The sequence below is a fragment of the Homarus americanus genome, unplaced genomic scaffold (assembly GCF_018991925.1).
Source record: "Homarus americanus isolate GMGI-L3 unplaced genomic scaffold, GMGI_Hamer_2.0 scaffold50959, whole genome shotgun sequence".
NCBI lineage: Eukaryota > Metazoa > Arthropoda > Malacostraca > Decapoda > Nephropidae > Homarus > Homarus americanus.
This window is the reverse complement of record NW_024738769.1, coordinates 197,538-219,415: the sequence shown is the minus strand read 5'-3', so window position 1 is coordinate 219,415 and position 21,878 is coordinate 197,538. Positions and strand designations below refer to the sequence as shown.

Below are 21,878 nucleotides of genomic sequence, written 5' to 3'. Positions count from 1 at the left end.
GGACCACACTCTGTACACCTGGGACCACACTCTGTACACCTGGCGCCACACTCTATACACCTGGGACCACACTCTGTACACCTGGGACCACACTCTGTACACCTGGGACCACACACTGTACACCTGGGGCCACACACTGTACACCTGGGACCACACACCGTACACCTGGGGCCACACTCTGTACACCTGGGCACTACAGTATGGCTGGGCACACTACATTTAAATCCCCGCAGTTACCAACCCTCATTTCACTCGCTCACACTGTCATGGCATGTGATCTGAAGTGACTATCGCCTGAAGTGATCATTTAAACTCTGCGTCATTTCGGGTGATTAATTTCTTCATGTAATAATTATGTCTTAAATGAAAGTGAAGAAGAGAGAGAGAATTTAGAAAGTAAGACGGGGTGGAGGGCAGGGGGGGGGGCACCTATAACCCACCTGGACTTCCACCCACTCTAACCCACCCACTCTCTAACCCACCCTACCCCACCCCAACCCACCCACTAGTGTCGCAACATGATCGTGTAAAACCAACATTCACTCATCAATAAAAGTGATGTTTGTGAAGATTAACGTTACTACAACAATAGTCTGAGTCGGGTAAAAGATCAAGTGTTAGTTCAGTCTTTTTTCCCCCCCTTTAGGTTCAGTCTTTTTTACCCCCTTTATGTTCAGTCTTTTTTACCCCCTTTATTTAGTTGTCTTTTTTTCCTTTATTTTACCAGGAAAACTTTAACACTTGCGATTATACTAAAAATAAATACAAAAATAATATACTGAAAATAAATATCTGTGTGAAGAACATGATATTTGGTGCACTTGTCAGACGGATATTACAAAGGCAGGCGACTTTTTCTCACTAAACCCACAAGAATAGTGATCGTTTATAAAAAAGAAAAATGAAGAAAAAATTCCCTTGAGGTGATATGTTATTTAGTTTATTTTACCTCACGGTCTTTACGAGGGACTAAAGAAACTTACTGTATCTACCTACCTAGTACCTACCTAGTACCTACCTACCTAGTACCTACCTATCTACCTACCTACTCTACCTACCTACCTACCTACCTATCTCTGGTTAATACAAAGTGTTGAAAATGACCCCCGTCCTAATCGACACAGATGTGAGTTTACTGACACACACACACACACACACACACACACACACATTGTATAGAACAGATGCAAATATGTCTGTAGATCCTGGAGCCAAGGTTGTGACCTGGTTTAACGAGGTCAGTGGGCGGAGGAGGGAGGAGTCACAGGTCAGAGTGGGTCGCCAGGTGACCTTATTACCCGTGGTGTTTCTTCCTACCTTTACCTTTTAGTGTATCTCTGTCTGTCTGTTTGTCTCTGTCACTTCTGTCGCCTCTTCACACCTGTTCGTTTGTGTGTGTGTGTGTGTGTGTGTGTGTGTGTGTGTTTGATGTTTGTTTGTTTGTTTTTTGTTTATCTAATTGGTATTTGCTTTCTATTTTTCCCTTGTTTATTTTTGTTTACATTTTGTCTCGTGTTTATTTGTTTATTCCGTCGTTATTGCATTTGTTATCTATTGTTTATCGGTATTATCTGTTTATCTTTCTTATCTCTTTGTTGTCTTGTTCCTCTGTTTGTTACACGAGACGACAAGAGACAATGAGTACAGTTATCTCTCTGGTATCCGTAGTGGGGTGGGGAGGGGGGTAGACGGGGAGAGATAGAGAGAGACAGTTAATAGAGGGTACTAGATACAGCGTGAGACAGGGAGAGATAAGAGAGACAGGGAGAGATAAGAGAGATAACAAATAAATAGACGGGTAGCGAGACTTTTTTTTTAGGTGTTGAAAGAGATATGAGATATAGTAATGTTATATAATGAGATAAATGTCTCTTGAGTGTTAGCCAGAGAGACAGTATTTGGACAGGGGTGGGTGGTATGAGAGACAGGTAATAGGACAGGTGATAACGGAAGAGGGAGAGACAGGTGTGAGAATTGATTGACGGTGAGAGGAGTTGCCGGAACACAACCTTGATCAATGAGTAAACACACACACACACACACACACACACACTCTTCATACCAACTGATAAACAAATAAAACAATTTCCTTTCTTTAATATATCTCTGTCGGTCTTCAACAACAATCTGCTTGTAAAATTAAACTCATCTTATTGTCTACCTGTAGTGAGGTTACCTGTCATTAATTACTACTTTATATATTAATTAAGAATAGTTAAGTGTGTGAGAAGGTTCCTTTGTATTCAGAGGCTGTGGTCAGGGTCAGTTTAGTATTCAGTGGTTGAGGTCATCAGTGTCAGGGTGGGTGTGAAGCGATTAGTTAGCAGTTATGTCTTCACTGATATATTTAATTGTTCAAGAGGTACAGTTCATATGTTCTACTGTTCATTGTCGGGCTGAGTAAGACGCCATGAGATGCTTACTAGTGAGCTGTTTCCCCCTCTCCATCCTCCCCCTCTCCATCCTCCCCCTCTCCATCCTCCCCCTCTCCATCCTCTCCCTCTCCATTCTCCCCCTCTCCATCCTCTCCTCTCCATCCTCCCCTCTCCCCTCACCCCAGCCACTACTTCTGTTCCACGTGTACCGTCTTGATGCCTCAGGTGCTCCTTAAGTGGTAACATAAACACTACAACACTATATAACCCGTAACTATAGAAGCTTGAAGCGTTATTAGTGGTAGATAATGTAAGCCTCAGGTGTTGGTGATTCTTGTTGTAGTGTTTCAGGTATTAAGAAAGATAACTAAGACACTGTATATGGTGTCATGACCGCTGTACATGGTGTCACGACCGCTACACTATGTCATGACCGCTGTACATCCTGCCATGATCGCTGTACACTGTCATGACCGCTGTACACTGTCATGACCGCTGTACACTGTGTCATGACCGCTGTACATCCTGCCATGACCGCTGTACACTGAGTCATGACCGCTGTACATCCTGCCATGACTGCTGTACACTGTCATGACCGCTGCACACTGTGTCATGACCGCTGTACACCCGGGCTCGTGTGCACTATTGGTCGCGATTAAAAATTTCTCTTTGTGCATAATTACGGCGGTGCGCCTTGACCGCCATGCTATAATACTTATGGTAGTGACGCACTTGTTGAGTGGCTCTCAGGGGTGTGTTATAAGTGGTACACCCGGTATAAGTGGTTCACGGGGGTGTGTTGTAAGTGGTACACCCGGTATAAGTGGTTCACGGGGGTGTGTTGTAAGAGGTACACCCGGTATAAGTGGTTCACGGGGGTGTGTTGTAAGTGGTACACCCGGTATAAGTGGTTCACGGGGATGTGTTATAAGTGGTACACCCGGTATAAGTGATTCACGGGTTGTATTCAAGGTAGGTGTAGGAAGGTGTACGTGTGTGTGTGTGTGTACCCGGTGGTGTGGACACTATTCTTGGGGGGTTGACGCCCACCAAGAGCCAAAAGTGACAACACCTGAAAAGTGACACCTTTCACGCCCTCAATTCCACCACACCCTCACCCACCTCCTTATCCCCCAACCCCATCCTGGCCCTCTCTGTTTTTCCTCCCCTTCTCCTCCTCCCATCATCCCCATCCCACTGTGGCTCCCCCTCTCTGTTTTTCCTCCTCCCCCACTCCTCCCGTCCCCACCTCCCTCCTCGTCTTCACCTCCCTCCCCCGTTCCCCACCTTCCCTCCCCTCCTCTCTGGTTCATAGAAAACTCAACGTGTTAAGACGAGGCCGCAATGGAGCATACTATGAATTTTTTTTATATCGTTTACCATATCTTACCTGTACGTTCTTTTACTATGGCTTAGAAATAGTTAATAGTACTAGTAGTAGTAATAGGAGTATAGTAATAGCACCTTAATAATGGTTTTCATACTAGGATGCTTCATTTACCTGAGTTCTTAAGAATCATAAGGTTAAATTTTCTACGAGGCAACAACAACAACAACAACAACACACACACACACACACACACACACACACACACACACACACACACACACACACACACACACACACACAAATATTACTTTCATTAACATTATAAAAAAACACTAATACACTGACTATCTTAATTTCCTACCACTCGTTTTCTTTCGTGATGTTTTGGGATTAAGATATTTTGGTCTGACTATAAAAATTATCAAATAAACGTGAAAGAAATACATAAAAAACTCGTTAATTAATATAAAAAACGGGAGGCGAGGAAAAAGGCGAGGAATACCGAGCAAGTTTTTATGTTTGATAAATATTTACGCGGAAGAGGAGGAGAAGAGGGGAGGAGAAGGAGGAGGAGAGGAGGGGAAGGAGAAGGAGAGGAGGGGAAGGAGAAGGAGAGGAGGAGGGAATGAAAATATTTTTGGGGGGTTTAAGTAATAACTAAGGATCGAGTTATTGCTTGAGTGAGAGAGATAACGAGATAAATATTGAGGTAAGTAAGAGAGATAGTGGACTAAGTGAGAGATAGTGAGTTAAGTGAGAGAGATAAAGAGAGATAGTGGACTAAGTGAGAGAGATAAAGAGAGATAGTGGACTAAGTGAGAGAGACAAGAAAGGTCGTGGGCCAAGAGGTAATGAGACACAGGTGGATAGTTGTGTCTGAGAGAGAGAGAGAGAGAGAGAGAGTATAATAATGACGATAAAGTAGAGGAGGAAGTTAAACCATAGAAGGTGAGTGAGAGGAGAGAGAGAGATAATGGAGATAGGGGCTAGGGGTGGTGAGAGACGGGGGCAACAGGAAAACGGGAAAATATGCTGAAATTATGTTTAGATTGGATGAGAAGTAGAGGGTTGTGGCGGCGTGGATGACGTGAGTGAAGCTAACAGGGTATGGATGAGGGCATGAGAGGTGTGTGGATGAGGGCATATACGGGTACGGATATGGGTGTGGCTAGGTCAGGACGGATGGTTGACAGCGCGTGTTTGTACAATGGTTTTTCACGGCGCGGCCCACCATTAGCATTTTTGTGGGAGCGACACGTGTGTTTGCCACTATCCACTATTTTGAGTCTCCGCTCTGCCAAAGTAGATGATGCAAAACTTAATGGCACCAAACGTCCCTTCCTCTACAGGGTATTTTTGCCTGCATCGTCGTCGCCTCCTTCTGTTAGTGACAATTGGTATTTTATTTATCATTATAATCTTGGTATTTTATTTTTCCTCTTTTGATTTGATTAACAGTTATATGATGTTATTTAGTACCAGTTTAGACAGTCGACAGTCATCTCTCTGTCAACTTCCAGTCACACCTGTAGTCGAGTTGTTGCCCAGCTATAGATAAACCATTTGCCGGTAATAAGATGTTACTTGAGGACCGGTTAACACAATTGCCGGTTCCTTGTTGTGGTTTGGAGGTTAATGATGATTGTTATGTAAATTTATGTGTCTTTCAGCGGACGTCACTTGGCAAGGATAAAACGTTCTGGAGAGTTGTAGTGTTGACAGTGGCACAATTGAGAAGAGGGAAGGGGGAGCGGGAGGGGGGAGGGAGGGGGGGGGTGAGGAAAAGGGGGAGGGGGGTGTGGGAAGAGGGGAGGGGGTGTGGAAGAGGGTGGGGATGAGGAAGGGGTGTCAGGGTATATACTGAGAGAGAAAGGAGGGGAGTCGCTGTTGGTGTAAGCTCCCCACCAGATAAACCGTGCTTACTGCCATGGACTTGACGTATGGCTGGTTTAAGGCTCTATGACCTTGGTGTGTGTGTGTGTGTGTGTGTGTGTGTGTGTGTGTGTGTGTGTGTGTAAATTTGCTCTGTTGCACACTGTCACACATCACACACACATACATACATGCATGCAGACATATGTACCTGGATACATATACATATATATATATATATATATATATATATATATATATATATATATATATATATATATATATATATAAAATCACATAAACACTAAAATTAAAGCGCAATATACATAGGAACAAACGCACAAACATATACACAAACAAAAACACAATTGTCGTCATTTTCTTTCTCAAAATAATCACATACACTTATACTTATATTCATACACACACACACACATTTGTAAACGACTTTGTGGCTTGATGACCGACCTGTTCTTTGACGTGACAACAAAAGCTAGTTTTGTCCTCCTCCTCCTCCTCCTCCTCCTCCTCCTCCTCCTCCTCCTCCTCCTCCTCCTCCTCCTCCTCCTCCTCCTCCTCCAACCCCTCCTCCCCCCTCCTCATCCCCACCCCTTCCTCCCCACCCCCCTCCTCCTCCTCCTCTTCTTCATCATCTTACTCCACCTGCTCCTCGTTTTACTCTTCTCCTTTTCCCTTCCTCCTCCTCCTCCTCCTCCTCCTCCTCCTCCTCCTCCTCCTCCTCCTCCTCCTCCTATCAGCTTCAGCTTCACTTATTTAACAGCTTGACCCCCTCCTCCTCCCTCCTCCCTCTCCCCCAACCGTCCCTTTCCTTTGTATTATTCCGTCAGTAATTTTTTTCTGATGATATCCTCTGTACCTGCAGTCTCTCTCTCTCTCTCTCTCTCTCTCTCGTGTTTGCCTAAGAGATATAACTTTTTTGTTGTTATTGATAAAACTTAATACATAAATGATAAAATCTGTTGTTTCATTTAAGATGTCGCTTCCCGTCTTAACATAACCAAACTGTTTTACCTAAAGTTGTTTATATTATAAGTTATAGTTTGTTAGTTAATGACGTGTGTGTTGTGTGTGTGTGTGTGTGTGTGTGTGTGTGTGTGTGTGTGTGTGTGTGTGTGTGTGTGTGTGTTCCTCCCACCTGTTCATCATACCTTCTTCTCTTGTTTACTCTATCACTCTCTTCCTGTAGTTAGTCCTGTCCTCCCTCCTCCGTCAGCGCCCTCCTCCTCACCTCCGTCAGCGCCCTCCTCCTCCCTCCGTCAGCACCCCCAATATCTTCTCTTTTTATCATTTAATTGGTTTTGTCCGCCATACTGCCCCCCCCTCACAGTTCGCTTCTCTCACAGTCCTACCCCATATTTCCCTCTGTCTTCCTCCACCGCCTCCCCTCCTCCCCTCAGCTGCATCTACCCCTCACCCCCCCATTGCATCTCCTTCACTCACCTCGTCGACCCTTACCCTCCATTCCTCCCTTCTGCATATCTCCATTATTCCAGCCCCTTTGCATCTCCTCCCCCTCCTCCGTCCCACTGCCTCTCAACCCCTACTGCATCCCTACTCAACCCTCCCTCCTCCCTCCTCCCTCCCTCCATCCCATTTCTGCATCGCTCCATTACTCTCCCTCTCTACCCCCCCTGCATCTCCCCTCACCCCCCAGTCACCCCCAACGCGCGGCGGCACACCCGACCCTCCACGTGTTCGTCACTAGGAGCCATTTAGTGTAGTTATAGTTTTTGTGTGGAGGTGACGTTGTGTTCCTGCTGCTGGTGCCGGAGTGAGGCGGCCGCTCCTCCTCCTCCTCCTGCTGCTGCTGCTCCTCCCATCTGGATATGGACTCCGGCGACGACCTCGACGGTACTCACCAGCTGTAGGAGGGAGGGGGGTGCTGGGGGAGGGGGGTGTTGTGAAGAGGTTGTAAGCTGTGTTTTTGGTGGGGTTGTGATGTTAGCTGGTGTTAAAGGTAGTGTGTTGTTGGTGTTTTGTTTTTAAGCTTTGGAGGTGATAGCTAGCGGCTGTTGAAATGGGCCAACTCGGCTTAGTGGCATGCTGGCTGTCATGTCTACACACACACACACACACACACTGGTGATCGAGGTCATGTACCTTGTGTCTGTAATGTTGTTAACCTCTTGGTGTCTTCCTCATTCCTCTTCTTCCTCCACATCTATTTCCCTCTTTTTCCCAGTTATTACCTCGACCCTCTTACTCCCATACATCACCACGTGGCATATAAACTGAGAATGTATTTTCAAGCATTAGTTTTTTAAGGCATCACTTGAGGCATCGCTTATCCGTACCTGTCTGCCTCGTGAGTCTCACCTGTACAGTTTACCTTAATGATGACAGGTACCACAGGTGATTTAAGATACCTGTACTAAATAAATATATTGGTATTTCGTTGATTCTAATTGTGTTAATATGCTGTTGTGTTGGTATTCAAATGTTGTGTTGTGATGATGTTTCCCGTGTGTTGTGTTTCCTCCCGTGTGTTGTAGTGTTGTGATGTGTTTCAGAAGTTGCTGGAAAATTGGAGGTAGAAAATTTCCACATTTTATCTGGGTTGTGATAAAGTGTTGTTGTGATAGTGTTGTTAAGGGTTATTATATTGTGTTCTTTAAGGATTATTAAGAATTGTTGTGATTGTAGTGTTGTGATAGTATTAGATGGAAGTTGATGAGAAGTTGTATTAGTCTTGGAGGTTGTTGTTGTTGGTTATGAGTACGTTAATGGTTGTGAGTATGGTAATGGTGGCCGTAATAATCATGGTAGTGGGTTGTAGATATGGTAGTGGTAGTTTAGTTACGGTAATTTAGATTTGGGGTTATGGACAGAAGTTATGAGGTTGTTTAAGCATGGTTGTTGGTGGTGTGGTTGTTAGTATCACAACACGGACTCATTCTGGTTGTAGTGAGGAACAGAACACACATTAAGGAAATTATCTGTATATTTTATCTTGTATATTTATTAAGGAAAATAATATAAAAAGGTAATTTTTATCTACTAGAGAATTATATAGGAAAATATAGTTGTATTAGTGTTATAATTAATACAGGTGTGTATATTTTGTGTCATAGCTAATTATTAGGTCTATTTATTATTATTAATTATATCAACAAAAATAATCACATTTCTTATTACCAAAAAATATAAAATAAACTGTTTTGAAATGCCCGCCACTGACGTCATCTCTTTGTTGTTGTTTTCAGTGGCCGTGACGTCACAACCTTCCAACGAATCGGAGCTTCAGCTGTACCGAGTGTTACAACGGGCCAACCTCCTTAATTACTACGACACGTTCATCAGTCAAGGTAGAGTGAAAGGTCATTATGAAACTACAGTCAGTATAGTCTCAATCATAAACTTTGAATGTTGTCTGTGAGAAGCCTATTGTATGTAGTTTTATATTTTGGTTTTTTTGTTTTAATTTAATATGATTTTTAAGGCGTTTTAGGGATGCCAAACTGTTTTAATTATTGTTTCCTATTATTTTATTTTATATTTTTATTTTAACCCTTGATTTTTTTTACTTTATTTTTTGTTTTTATTGTGTTTTTCTTTTCTTGTTTTATTCCTGTTTTGTTCTAGTTTGTTACCGCTGCCTGTATTAAGTTCGCTGAGCATATAGTGATCAGTTCCGCCTATTTCGGTTCATAAAAGCCTTGTTGAGAGTTAGTTTGTCATGGGGACAAGTCAATTTATTCAGTATATTATAATGTTGTATATATATATAATGTTCCTATATACCTTATAGCAATATATATATTACTACAGTAAACACCTGTAATATCTGGGTTACATACGGTACAATATGGAGTACAGTACACGGTGTTTACAAAGTCCATATGGAGTACAGTACACGGTGTTTACAAAGTCCATTGAAGAAATTCCACTGTGCATCAAAACTAAGAATATGTACACTATATTATTTTCTGTACATGACTGTATTTCTTCGCTATGTACACTCTAAAATAGCATTGTACGGGGTGTGTGTGTGTGTGTGTATTACAGCCCCACCTACAGGTTACAAGGTGAAAGAAATACAGTAAAGTACAGGAAATGATGGTGTAGATACAGTGCACATCTACGAGGGGCTGCTGTAAACACAAACATCAAGGGATTTTGTAAACATCACATACAGAAGGTTATCAGGCCGGTGACTAATCTTTAATAACATACACTAGTGAAGATAACAAAGATAACATGATACTAATAACATCAAGATAACACAATCATATTATACAACTGTTTATAAACACAACTACATCTATTACCTCTCTAAGTACACTGATGTAATTATACTTCATCTATAACTAAGTACAGTGATGTAATTATACTTCATCTATAACTAAGTACACTGATGTAATTATACTTCATCTATAACTAAGTACAGTGATGTAATTATACCTCATCTATAACTAAGTACACTGATGTAATTATACCTCATCTATAACTAAGTACATTGATGTAATTATACTTACCTATAACTAGTCACTGTTTATATTGATGTAGTGACAATATTTTCTTGGTCTGATTCTTCTTATAATTTAACTAAAACCTCTGAGTCTTTCTGCTCTGTTAGTTCAATAGTTGTTCAGTTTTACCTCCTGCTCATCCTCCTCCTGCTGTCTCTCCTCCTGCTGCGCCTCCTCCTGCTTCTCCCCCCCCCTCCTCCTCATTTGTCGCCACGCTAGTAGTGTTGTCTGCCTAGGAGTAATGTTGTCTACGTGGGAATAATGTTGTCTACGTAGGAGTAATGTTGTCTACGAAAGAATAATGTTGTCTACGTATGAGTAATGTTGTCTACGTAGAAGTATTATTGTGCATGTCGGAGTAAGCCCATACTTACCAATGACGTCATCCAGGTAACAGCAGTATTTACATAGGGTAATTAGTGTAGTGCAGGTAGAGGTGACGTCAATGCCATAGAAACTGCCAACGCCTTTATGACTGTGAGTGGTATCTATGTAGGTCCTCCTTGAGTGAGTGGTAGCTACGTAGGTCCTTCTTGAGTGAGTGATAGTGAAGTAAGTCGTCCTCGAGTGAGCGGTAACTAAGTTGTGTGAGTCATGAGCGGTACACGGTGTGGTAGGATCCAATTTCGTGGTGGTGTAGTGGTCGTGTTACTTTGGTGTGGTGCACTTGGCCTCCTCCTCAAGGCTGTGGTAGAGTCAGGGTCACACTGTGGTGGTCACGGGTACTAGAGCAGGAGTGTATTATGGTTATTTATCAACAGCTGTAGTAAAGTGGAATGGCCTTGTAATCTTGATAAACTCTTACTTAATAACAGTAAGAAATATTTAATAACTAATATATCTAGTCAGTGTGTGTGGTGAGGCAGCTAGGTGTTGTCGCGTCAGGCAGGTCTGTGATGTGATACTTCAACGCTCACTTCTATAACAAAGGACCAGTGCATGATTTTAAATTCGTAAAAACTAAATATATGTAGTTAAGATTATTCGATAGTGTGTGGTTATAAGTGAAGCTTTAAGCATTGTGTATTAGCAGCATGAACCTTTATATATCAACAAACTCAGTAGATATGAACCAGCATCAAGACGCACCCTGCTGGCTCTTCATTGCCTTTATTGTGCATGGCATTGTGATGACAAATATTTAATCGAACCAAATTTCTCCCATTGTCCAAACCTTACAGTGTACATTTCAGACAGTTGAAAAAAAAAAAGTTGATTGTTTTCATATATATGTACAATGATTTGCTGCAGTTTATGGAATGACCATAAGCCAAGTACTAATGATTTTAAAGTATTTAAGAATTATATTATAGTAAATAAAAACATAACGTTTGAGTCAGGTCCTGTACAATGATGATGATGTCCTCTGCATGACCACAGTCTCTGTCCTCGCCTCAGGGCCCCACCAGCCACCTGTGTGCTCCTCCTCTTGGTAGCTTCTGTACCTCGTGTATTTGAGAGGTGAACGTTCTAGACAACTCACCTACTCGCGGCTGTTGCATGACTTACAGCCAGCATGAATGTCTTGTCAGTATAATGGTGAAACAACTCTATTTCCTAATGGCAACCTCTCGACTATCTTTTATGTCATTTAAGGCAGATGTGTCTACCTGTTTGATGCTACCTGTAACACGGCTGGTCACCCTCACCACCACTACCACCACACACAGTCTATCTCACCATATTTAGTTTGTATGTAAAAGCCTCAGATTTATGTAATTTATGAACGGGTGAACAACATACAGTACAGTCATATATAGTCTTGTATTCTTATCTTTATTTTGCCGTATACAGTTGTTGTTTTTTCTGTGGTGGTGTTATTGTGTTTTGAAATATTTTCTTGACTCATGATTCACATAAAGTGGTTTTACTTTATATTCCTTGCCCAAGTGGCTCGTGTATATATTATCTGAGTGTGATGCGTTAGTGCCCGTGATGACTGTACAGCAACCATCATCGTCATCACAGGGAGTCACCACACGTGGATTACTTTGTTGTCTACAGTACTCTGAGGTCACCCAACACACGTCCAAGTTATCGATCAAGATGCGTTCAGTTGTTTTTGACTTCTTTTTATTAGAGTTGACTGGGTGATGTGTGGCCCCCAACGGCACCAGTAGAGGAGGTCTTGTCTCAGGTGATGACTTTTATGTATTGTTTCATTGATGGATACATGTAGTGAGTCAGCTGATGTAATCCTTGTGGTTGAGCCAGGAGACGTAAGTCCTCCGGCGAGTCCACTCTCCGTTAACCCACCGCCTCGTTAATATGAATACGTCGCCCACGCTGTGATCCTGCCTTTGGTGACCAGTGAACACAAGGGCTTTACAGCTGACGTTTATGCCACAAAGATGTGAAAGCTAAATTGTTTTCACCTGACTTAGATTTTAAGTATCTATTATGTACCTGATGCTGGAGGGTCAGTGTCCTGGGGGAGAGCATGACTAACTGTGGCTGCAGCTCCGTGTACCACTACAGTAATATCTCTCCACCAAGACGGTCTCCGGAGATCTTAAGTGTCATGAGAATTTCCTCGAGATATTATTTGCCAATACGAACAGCAGTTTATCTATTACAAGCGCTGAAACTTAATTTACATTCAGGCGCTGAACAGAATCCTTGACCACATTCATGGACTGCTGTATCATGGCACTGAATGTACATTCTCTAAAAACAATGGTAGGAGAAAAACTGTGATGGTGAAGTGTGAATGGTGCCTGCAGTGGAGCATGGCATGTTGACCACGATAGGCATCTTTGGCAAGTTTTACTTTACCACACGCTTACCTCACAGGCCCGAGTTGGTCAAGGTCTCTATCTGATGCACTTGAGTACACTTGGCAGCTGAGATTAAACTTGTTGTGTCACATCTGGACCAAAAGGAGGAACACTTAGTGCAGTTTGTTGAGGAGAACCTGTTGTCTTCCTCACCTGTGTTACACCTTCATCTCTCTCGCCTTTCTCCTGGCTCTCACTCCTGGAATGAGTCTCGCTCAGAATGTGTGGTGGTTACTTACACTTGTGGAGACAGTCACCAGAGGTAGTTGTACGCTTCCAGAAAAGGTTGGTTGTAGCGTTAAAGCCTTGTGGTGGCTGGAGCTGGACCAGATGTACTGTGTGTCATGCAATGTGATATTTGTTTAGGTTAAGGTTTTTGCTTGTGGTCACAACTTGATCATCTGGTTACAACAGGACTGGTTTTCTTCATACTTTTTTTTTTATCATTTACAAATATTTGTTTCTGGGTGAATGTGTGGCATGAAGTGAACTTGTTACTTGAGTTTTATTACATTAACGCACTTCACACTGCTAGTGAAACGTGTGTGTGTGTGCGTGTGCGTGCGTGTGCGTGTGTGTGTGTGTGTGTGTGCGTGTGTGCGTGTGCGTGTGTGTGTGTGTGTGCGTGTGCGTGTGTGTAGTCCCCGGCACCTGTCTTGCGGAGCATCTGCACATCAGTCACAGCAGTTTAGTTCACTGAGGAAACACCTTAACGCTGCCTGGAGGGAGGAGGGGGGTAGGGTGATTAATCTTAAGTTGAAATAAGTTGGGATGACTAATTTTCAGGTGTATGTACTGTACAGGTAGTGGAGTGTAATATGGGTCACCTGTCGCTGCTCCACTACTGTGAGGGTCTCATAGGCGGCAGGACTGCCATGGGGTCACAGCCCAGTAGGTTGAGGGAGGGAGGTGTGTTGGCTGTTGTATCACCTAAAATTATTAACTCAATTTTCTTGTATCTTGTGCGCGCGCGCACACACACGCACACAGACTTGTATACACACGTACACACACACACACACACTCATATATATATATATATATATATATATATATATATATATATATATATATATATATATATATATATATATATATATATATATATATATATATATATATATGATGAAAGTTATTGAAGGTGAAATTCCCAGGTAAAAGCACTGTTGCCGACAATCACACATGCCGTCTAAACCCTTCAACACAGGCAATTTAACCTCATATATTATGCATTACTTGTAATTTGACAAATACAAAGTTCAGGAATTTTCATTAGAGAATCTGTATACAGTGTTATTTTCATCAGTGACAGAATTAAATATTTTTGGTAGTTACCTGTGTCGTGTGTGGTGACCTGAGAGACGTGTCTTGTTGGTCTCCTTTTCATCCCCTCTTCTCTTTTTTCTCTTCTCTTCTTCTTTCCTCCCTGATAACCTATTCTTCTCTTTCCTCTTCCCCCTCCTTGTTCTTGTTCTTATCTGTTCGTTACCCCTTCTCTATTTATTCCCTTTTCTCGTTCGTATATTGTGTTCTGCCAACCATCTTTCTTTGGAGGGAGGGATTGAGGTCTTCTTCCCTTCCTCTCCCTCTGTTATTGTGTTATGTTATTTCCCCGTTCGTATCTGTTATTCCCTTCACTATACCCTGTCTACGTCTCTGTCTTCTGTCTATTGGGTTCTCTCTCACTCTTGTTATCTCCGTCACTTCGTCGTCTCTTACTTCCTCGCCATCATCACCATCTTCCTTGTCTCTGTCCATCATCATCATCATCATCATCATCATCATCATCATCATATTAATCCAAAACTTTCGGCGACCTCACTACTAACGATCGCTACTGCACTCAATAGTTCTTGAATGACTGACTCACTACTTCGTCCTCCTTGCTACACACACTTCTCTTCTCCTTCACTTGAGTCTCTGCCCCTCTCCCATGTTCTCAACCTCCCTTGATTATTCTCCCTTCCCCTTGTGGACACCTCCGTCAGTCCGTGTGTCTGGCGTGTATCACAAGGGATGGGTATTATCCTTCACCCCGCCTCCCGCATTCTCCACCACCGATATCTGGCCTTTCTCCTCCAGGAGGCGACGACGTGCAGCAGCTGTGCGAGGCTGGAGAGGAGGAGTTCCTGGAGATCATGGCCCTCGTAGGGATGGCCTCCAAGCCCCTACACGTGAGGAGACTACAGAAGGCTCTACAAGAGTGGGTCTCCAATCCTGGTGAGTACCCTCGTTGTGTTCTTGTGTACAGGTCTGCCTGGTGAGTGACCGGCACCTCCGAGTGTTACAGAGGCTGAGGGCAACACTGTTTGTCTTCTTCATTTTATAAAAATATGTTAAAATTAAACATTATCATGAAAGCAAATTTGGGGAATATTATGAGCAGCGCTGAAGGCTGATGACACTCTTGTCTTGAGAGTGACGACCACGCTCACTACACTCAGCAACTTAAACCACAAGCCAAGTCAACACACTTAGTAAGAGTCATAAATCTACCTGATACACCTTATTGTATACTAAACCTAAACAAAGCGTGCAAGCAACACTTAAAACTATAGTGATAATATATGAATCATGCGATATACACCTTCTCTATAACAAAAGTATTGGGCCTATAGTGCGAATTATTTATCAAAAGGTTACAGCGAAAAACGTGAATCATAAACAACATGCAGGGGATAAGAGAGTATACACCACCAGACTCGATCATAATACATTATAAGTATTATAAAGAGACTTATAAACAGAGGAACAAGAGGTCCACATAAAGGTTCTCATTAACCAACAGCGTCAAAATCGACCGCCGCCAGACCCGCCCAACAACATACCGTACAGTGAAATATTCAGCGGACAAACTGGCTGGCTGGGCGGCCCCTGGGGGTCCTCACTCACCTAGACGTGTCCACCAATTCCCACGACGGACACACCAAAAATCCTGATTAGGAATAAAAATAACAGCTTTCGAGTTAGGGTGAAAAATGTCATTAAAAAAAAAAGAGAGGAAGTGAAGGAGGGAAAAAAAAAAACACCTGAGCAGCGAATTCAAAATTGTCAGTAGCGACGTCGAATTATTCCCCAAAACAATAAAAAGAAAATGTTGTACGTTTTGAATAGTAAACGAGATACTGAACAAGTTTGTTGATTTTGTTGGATATTGGGATACGGGGAAAAAATCTTGCGACATTAACTGAATTAAGTTGGTGCAGAGTTAGCAATGTGACGCTAGGAAGCAAAAACAACAAGAAAAATCCCGTGTTTTTTTTTTTTTTTACTTGTGTGGGACAAATTGCCAACTTTTGTCTGCATGTTGAACAAATTACTCTCTCTCTCTCTCTCTCTCTCTCTCTCTCTCCTGCGAATTTTTTACTGTTTTTGTCGTGTCGCCGCTGAGAAAATTGTGACTGTTCTTGTTGATGTTGTTTATACGAGTGACTCACTATTATTGCCTCCCTCGTCATCACCGTCACTGTCACCAATGTCACTGTCATCACCATCAATGTCACTATCACCATCACATCACTATTATCACCACCAATGCAAATTCTTATTATCATCTCCCTCACCACCAGCAATACCCCACCACCACCGACAACAATAATAATAATAACAACAATAATAATAATAATAATAATAATAATAATAATAATAACAACAGCAGCAATAACAACAACAATAACAACAACAGCAACAACAATAACAACAACAATAACAACAGTGACTACATTATAATATGGAAGCTGCAGTTATTTACACAGAGGACCGCCATGACTCCATCTTTAAGCGACCGAGTCATGAATACTTAACCATGACCTCTGTTGACCTACCCTGACCTCTCTCCCTGACGTCATTATATTTTTCCTGACCTCTCTGGTGTCATTATTGGTTTCCTAACCTCTCCCTCTGACATCACATTTTCCTGACTTCTCTTTGACGTCATTATAACTTCCCTGACCTCTCTGACGTCATTATACCTTCCCTGACCTCTCTGACGTCATTATATCTTTCTTGACCCCTCTGTGACGTCATATCTTCCTTGACCCCTCTCTGACGTCATTACATCTTCGCTGACCTCTCTGACGTCATTATATCTTCCTTGACCTCTGTGACGTCATTATACCTTGGAACCTTCTCATACTGGGTGTAATAAACTTGGACAGATATACAATTAAATATTCATGCTCGGACGACACTTGAGCTCTCCTTGTTAGTGTGTGTGTGTGTGTGTGTGTGTGTGTCAGATAATATAAGTTTATGCGTCGTGCACACCTTATACAGACATCCCCTCATACCTGCATCATCGAGACTATATCGTGTGTTGAACCTTTATGTCACACAGTAATAATTCTTCTTGTGTATCTGTGTCACCTCATCTCTCTGACCTGTTACGGGTACTCTTCTCGCTGGGTCAAAATTGTGGGCGTGTGGGTGGTGTGGGTGGTGTGGGGTGGATGTGTGGGTGGGGTGGTGTGTGGGTGTGGTGGTGGGGGTGGATGTGTGTGGGTGGGGTGGGTCTTGTGTGTTTACTGTCTCTAGAGTAATGCTTTCATATGTACTCTGATGCGGAGTTTCCAGTATCCACATTACGAGGCTGAGATCTTTTGTTGAAACTTCAGCTTGTAGTGACCATAATCCTCCCTCCCTCCTACTCTTCTCTCCTCTTTCCCTCCCTCCCTCCCACTCTTCTCCCTTCCTCCCTCCTACTCTTCCCTCCCTCTCTCCCTCCCTCCCTCCTCCCTCCTACTCTTCTCTCCTCTTTCCCTCCCTCCCTCCTACTCTTCTCTCCCTCTCTCCTTCCCCCTCCCTACTCTTCCTCCCTCTCCCTCCCCTCCCTCCCTCCCTCCCTCCCTACTCTTCTCTCCCTCTCTCCCTCCTACTCTTCTCTCCCTCTTTCCCCCCCTCAGCCACCACCTTCAGCACGAAACACTTTTACTCCCCTAAAAGCATATAGTCAATAACTGTACTTCACCAACAAACTAAAGTGAGGAGATGTGCATTATTTATTGTGCTAGTGATAGTTGTTGTTGTGGTTGTTAGTTGTGGTAGTGGTCTCGTCGTCCTCCCCCACCAAGAAACTCGGACAGTGAGACAGCCAACAATAGACCAGAGTGGGTAGTCGATAATACAATAATAATGGGAGCTGCTAAGGCATTTTTCCTGATGTAAATCTGACAGGAAAAAATCAACAATGGGGTTCCAGATGAAGAAGCTGGAAAAGACCTGACCAGAGGGAGGGGGAGCGCTGGTTTTGTGGGAGAGGGAAGAGAGGGAAAGGCTTGCCGGACGAAATGAGAGGTGAAGGGAGTGAGGGAGAGGGAGAAGTAAGGACACGAGGAGTGGTGAAGAGAGGGGGAGAGAGAGAGAGAGAGAGTGAGTTGATGTGTGGAGGGAGGAGAGGAGGACTGCTGGTGTATGACTAAACGTAAACAGGAAGGGAAGGTGATGAGAGTTTGTTGAACACAAGTGATGGGAATATAGGAATGACACACACACACACACACACACACACACACACACACACACACACACACACACACACACACACACACAGGCGTTTTCACATAACCCGTAGATACACACAACACACATACATCAAGTCAGTAACATTGAAAGTCAGACACAATGAAAATGGACATGTACACACACACACACAGGCCTGTGAGGCAGAAAGAAACAAGCGGAGAAAGATTCATATATTCACAGACGGCAATAAAACAGAGAGAGAGAGAACAAAGACAGGAAGAAAAATGGTAGATTGGAGCAAAGAGGTCTGAGAGGGTGGGTGAGAGGAGAGATAGCTAGAGACCTGGCAACACACACACACACACACACCGGAGGCAACGTACGTACCTACAAAACACACACACACACACATACAGGTACAAAAATGTATATTAAAAAAAGCAACGGAGGAAGGCAAGGCCCCCAACAAAAGTGTACTACTGACCATTGTAAATAGGAAAAAAAAAAGAAAGAAAAGAAAGAAAGAGAAGGAAAAAAAAAAAGATCGCAGGGTGAAAAGTCATGAGAATAGTCAAAAGAAGAGGAAGTAATTGGGCCGAAGAGGAATAAATAGAGTGAGTGGGAAGGAGAATGAAAAAAAAATGGACGATAAATAAAGCACTATTAAAAGATGCAGGAGGGGAGAGCCAAGTTCAGAAGCAAGAAGAGAAAAAAAAACCAAACACACACATTGGGAGGAGGAGGAGGGAGGGGGGGGGGGACATGACTGCATGGATTATTAAGTACGGTGAATGTTGTTACCGGCTCTTCCAATGGACCCCAAAATGCTACCTAAAAATCGCTTTGGGGTGGGTGGTAGGGAGGAGGGTAGGGGTGGAGAGAAGGATAAAATTGGAGGCTTCTTTCACTGACGCTAAATTGAATGCAGCTTTGTTCAGGTAGCGTAGAGCGCAGAGTGGAGAGTTGGAGTGTTTAACATGGACCGTTTTTCAGTAGTCTGTAACTGACTGTGATTTCAAGTGTCTTTTTCATTTAAACCGATTTCCTTTTAGAACTTCTTATGATATTTTTCAGGGGGTGTGAGATGGTTTTTTTTTTAGGAGGGTAGGGAGAGGGGGCCGAAAGTTGAGTCTCTTTCCGCTGTACCTCTTAACCTCCTTCCCTCCCCGTCCCTCCCCCCTCTTTCCATCGCCTCCCCTCTCATTCCCTCTCCCTCTCTTTCCTCCAAACTGAAGTCTTTCGCCGTGTGTGTGTGTGTGTGTGTGTGTGTGTGTGTGTGTGTGTGTGTGTGTGTGTGTGTGTGTGTGTGTCTGTGTGTGTGTGTGTGTGTGCATGTGTGTGTGTGTCGTGGCTAGAAATATGTTCATCGACTTCTGTCACTTGGATTCTAATTCATGTTTTTATCTAGACGTGATCACCCTCACCCCCAACCCCTCACCCCCTCACCCCCAACCCCTCACCCCAACCCCTCTACCCCCAACCCCTCCTTCCCCCCAGCCCTCTGCCCCTCACCCCTCACCCCAACCCCATATCACCCCCAACCCCTCACCCCCCAACCCCTCACCCTCACCCCCAACCCCTCACCCCCAACCCCTCACCCTCCAACCCCAACCCCTCACCCCCAACCCCTCACCCCCGAACCCCTCACCCCCGAACCCCTCACCCCCAACCCCTCACCCACAACCCCTCACCCCGAACCCTCACCCCCCAACCCTCACCCCCTCACCCCTACTAACCCCATCCCCCCAACCCCATCACCCCACAACCCTCACCCCTCACCCCCTCACACACTATGTACTGTATCTCTCATCTACCATACTACCATACACCATTATCATCTACCATACTACCATACACCATTATCATCTACCATACCTACAATACCTGGTAGTAAAAGGTATCGTAGTAATAATATCTCACTATACACAATACCTGTTTTAATTACACAGCGTATTACCTGACCAAAGCCATTACAGCACAGAACCTTGGTCTCGAAATTCCAACGGTAAGGTAAAAACAGCTCGACTAACGGAGGAAAGTATGTAGTAGATTTTAAATAATGCTGCTCAATGAATGTATGTATGTGTGTGTGTGGGGGGGTGTGTGCGTGTACTGCCTCGACTGGTTACTGGAAGGTCGACCGACTTTTTACACCTAATCGCCACAAGATATAACCACGGGTAAAAACTGTCCAGCTGGTTGCCTCCGGGATGATGGTAATTGTGGTCACAGGTGGACGAGCATGACCCCGCTACTGTGTTACGTCAAACCCTCTGTGTGTGTGTGTGTTATACTGGGCACTGTGTTATACCGGGAACTGTGTTATACCGGGCACTGTGTTATACCGGGCACTGTGTTATACTGGGCACTGTGTTATACTGGGCACTGTGTTATACTGGGCACTGTGTTATACCGGGCACTGTGTTATACCGGGAACTGTGTTATACCGGGAACTGTGTTATACTGGGCACTGTGTTATACTGGGCACTGTGTATCTCTCATCTACCATACTACCATACACCATTATCATCTACCATACTACCATACACCATTATCATCTACCATACCTACAATACCTGGTAGTAAAAGGTATCGTAGTAATAATATCTCACTATACACAATACCTGTTTTAATTACACAGCGTATTACCTGACCAAAGCCATTACAGCACAGAACCTTGGTCTCGAAATTCCAACGGTAAGGTAAAAACAGCTCGACTAACGGAGGAAAGTATGTAGTAGATTTTAAATAATGCTGCTCAATGAATGTATGTATGTGTGTGTGTGGGGGGGTGTGTGCGTGTACTGCCTCGACTGGTTACTGGAAGGTCGACCGACTTTTTACACCTAATCGCCACAAGATATAACCACGGGTAAAAACTGTCCAGCTGGTTGCCTCCGGGATGATGGTAATTGTGGTCACAGGTGGACGAGCATGACCCCGCTACTGTGTTACGTCAAACCCTCTGTGTGTGTGTGTGTTATACTGGGCACTGTGTTATACCGGGCACTGTGTTATACCGGGCACTGTGTTATACTGGGCACTGTGTTATACTGGGCACTGTGTTATACTGGGCACTGTGTTATACCGGGAACTGTGTTATACCGGGAACTGTGTTATACCGGGCACTGTTGTGTTATACTGGGCACTGTGTTAAGTATACTGACACTGTGTTATACCGGGAACTGTGTTATACTGGGCACTGTGCATACTGAACTGTGTTATACTGGGCACTGTGTTATACCTGGACACTGTGTTATACCGGGAACTGTGTTATACTGGGCACACTGTGTTATACCGGGAACTGTGTTATACTGGGCACTTTCAGAACAGACGGCGTTAAGGTGTAGCTGTTGTTCATTCAAGATGGTCGATAAAATAGTCTGTCTGTGGTAGGAATCTTATTTACTCTAGTTATTCCTTAAGAAAATGCTTAAGTAAGGATCTCTCTCTCTCTCTCTCTCTCTCTCTCTCTCTCTCTCAGACAGGGAAAAACTACCCCGTGTTTTTTTTATAATGAGGCAAAATTACAGGGTAGTGCTTTTTTCTTAGTAATTAATTTTTTTTTATTATT

General features: G+C 43.5%; 1 protein-coding gene across 1 annotated transcript in view; it reads left to right on the top strand.

Moving 5' to 3' along the window:
* Positions 1 to 4,863: 4,863 nt before the first annotated feature.
* Positions 4,864 to 21,878, top strand: part of LOC121874353 (NGFI-A-binding protein homolog) — a 166,109-nt gene continuing 149,094 nt past the window's right edge. Inside the window, exons 1-3 of the mRNA XM_042378484.1 lie at positions 4,864 to 5,092; positions 8,802 to 8,903; positions 14,927 to 15,064. Of these exons, the coding sequence (XP_042234418.1) occupies positions 4,864 to 5,092; positions 8,802 to 8,903; positions 14,927 to 15,064 (469 nt within the window). The remainder of the gene's footprint in view (positions 5,093 to 8,801; positions 8,904 to 14,926; positions 15,065 to 21,878) is intronic.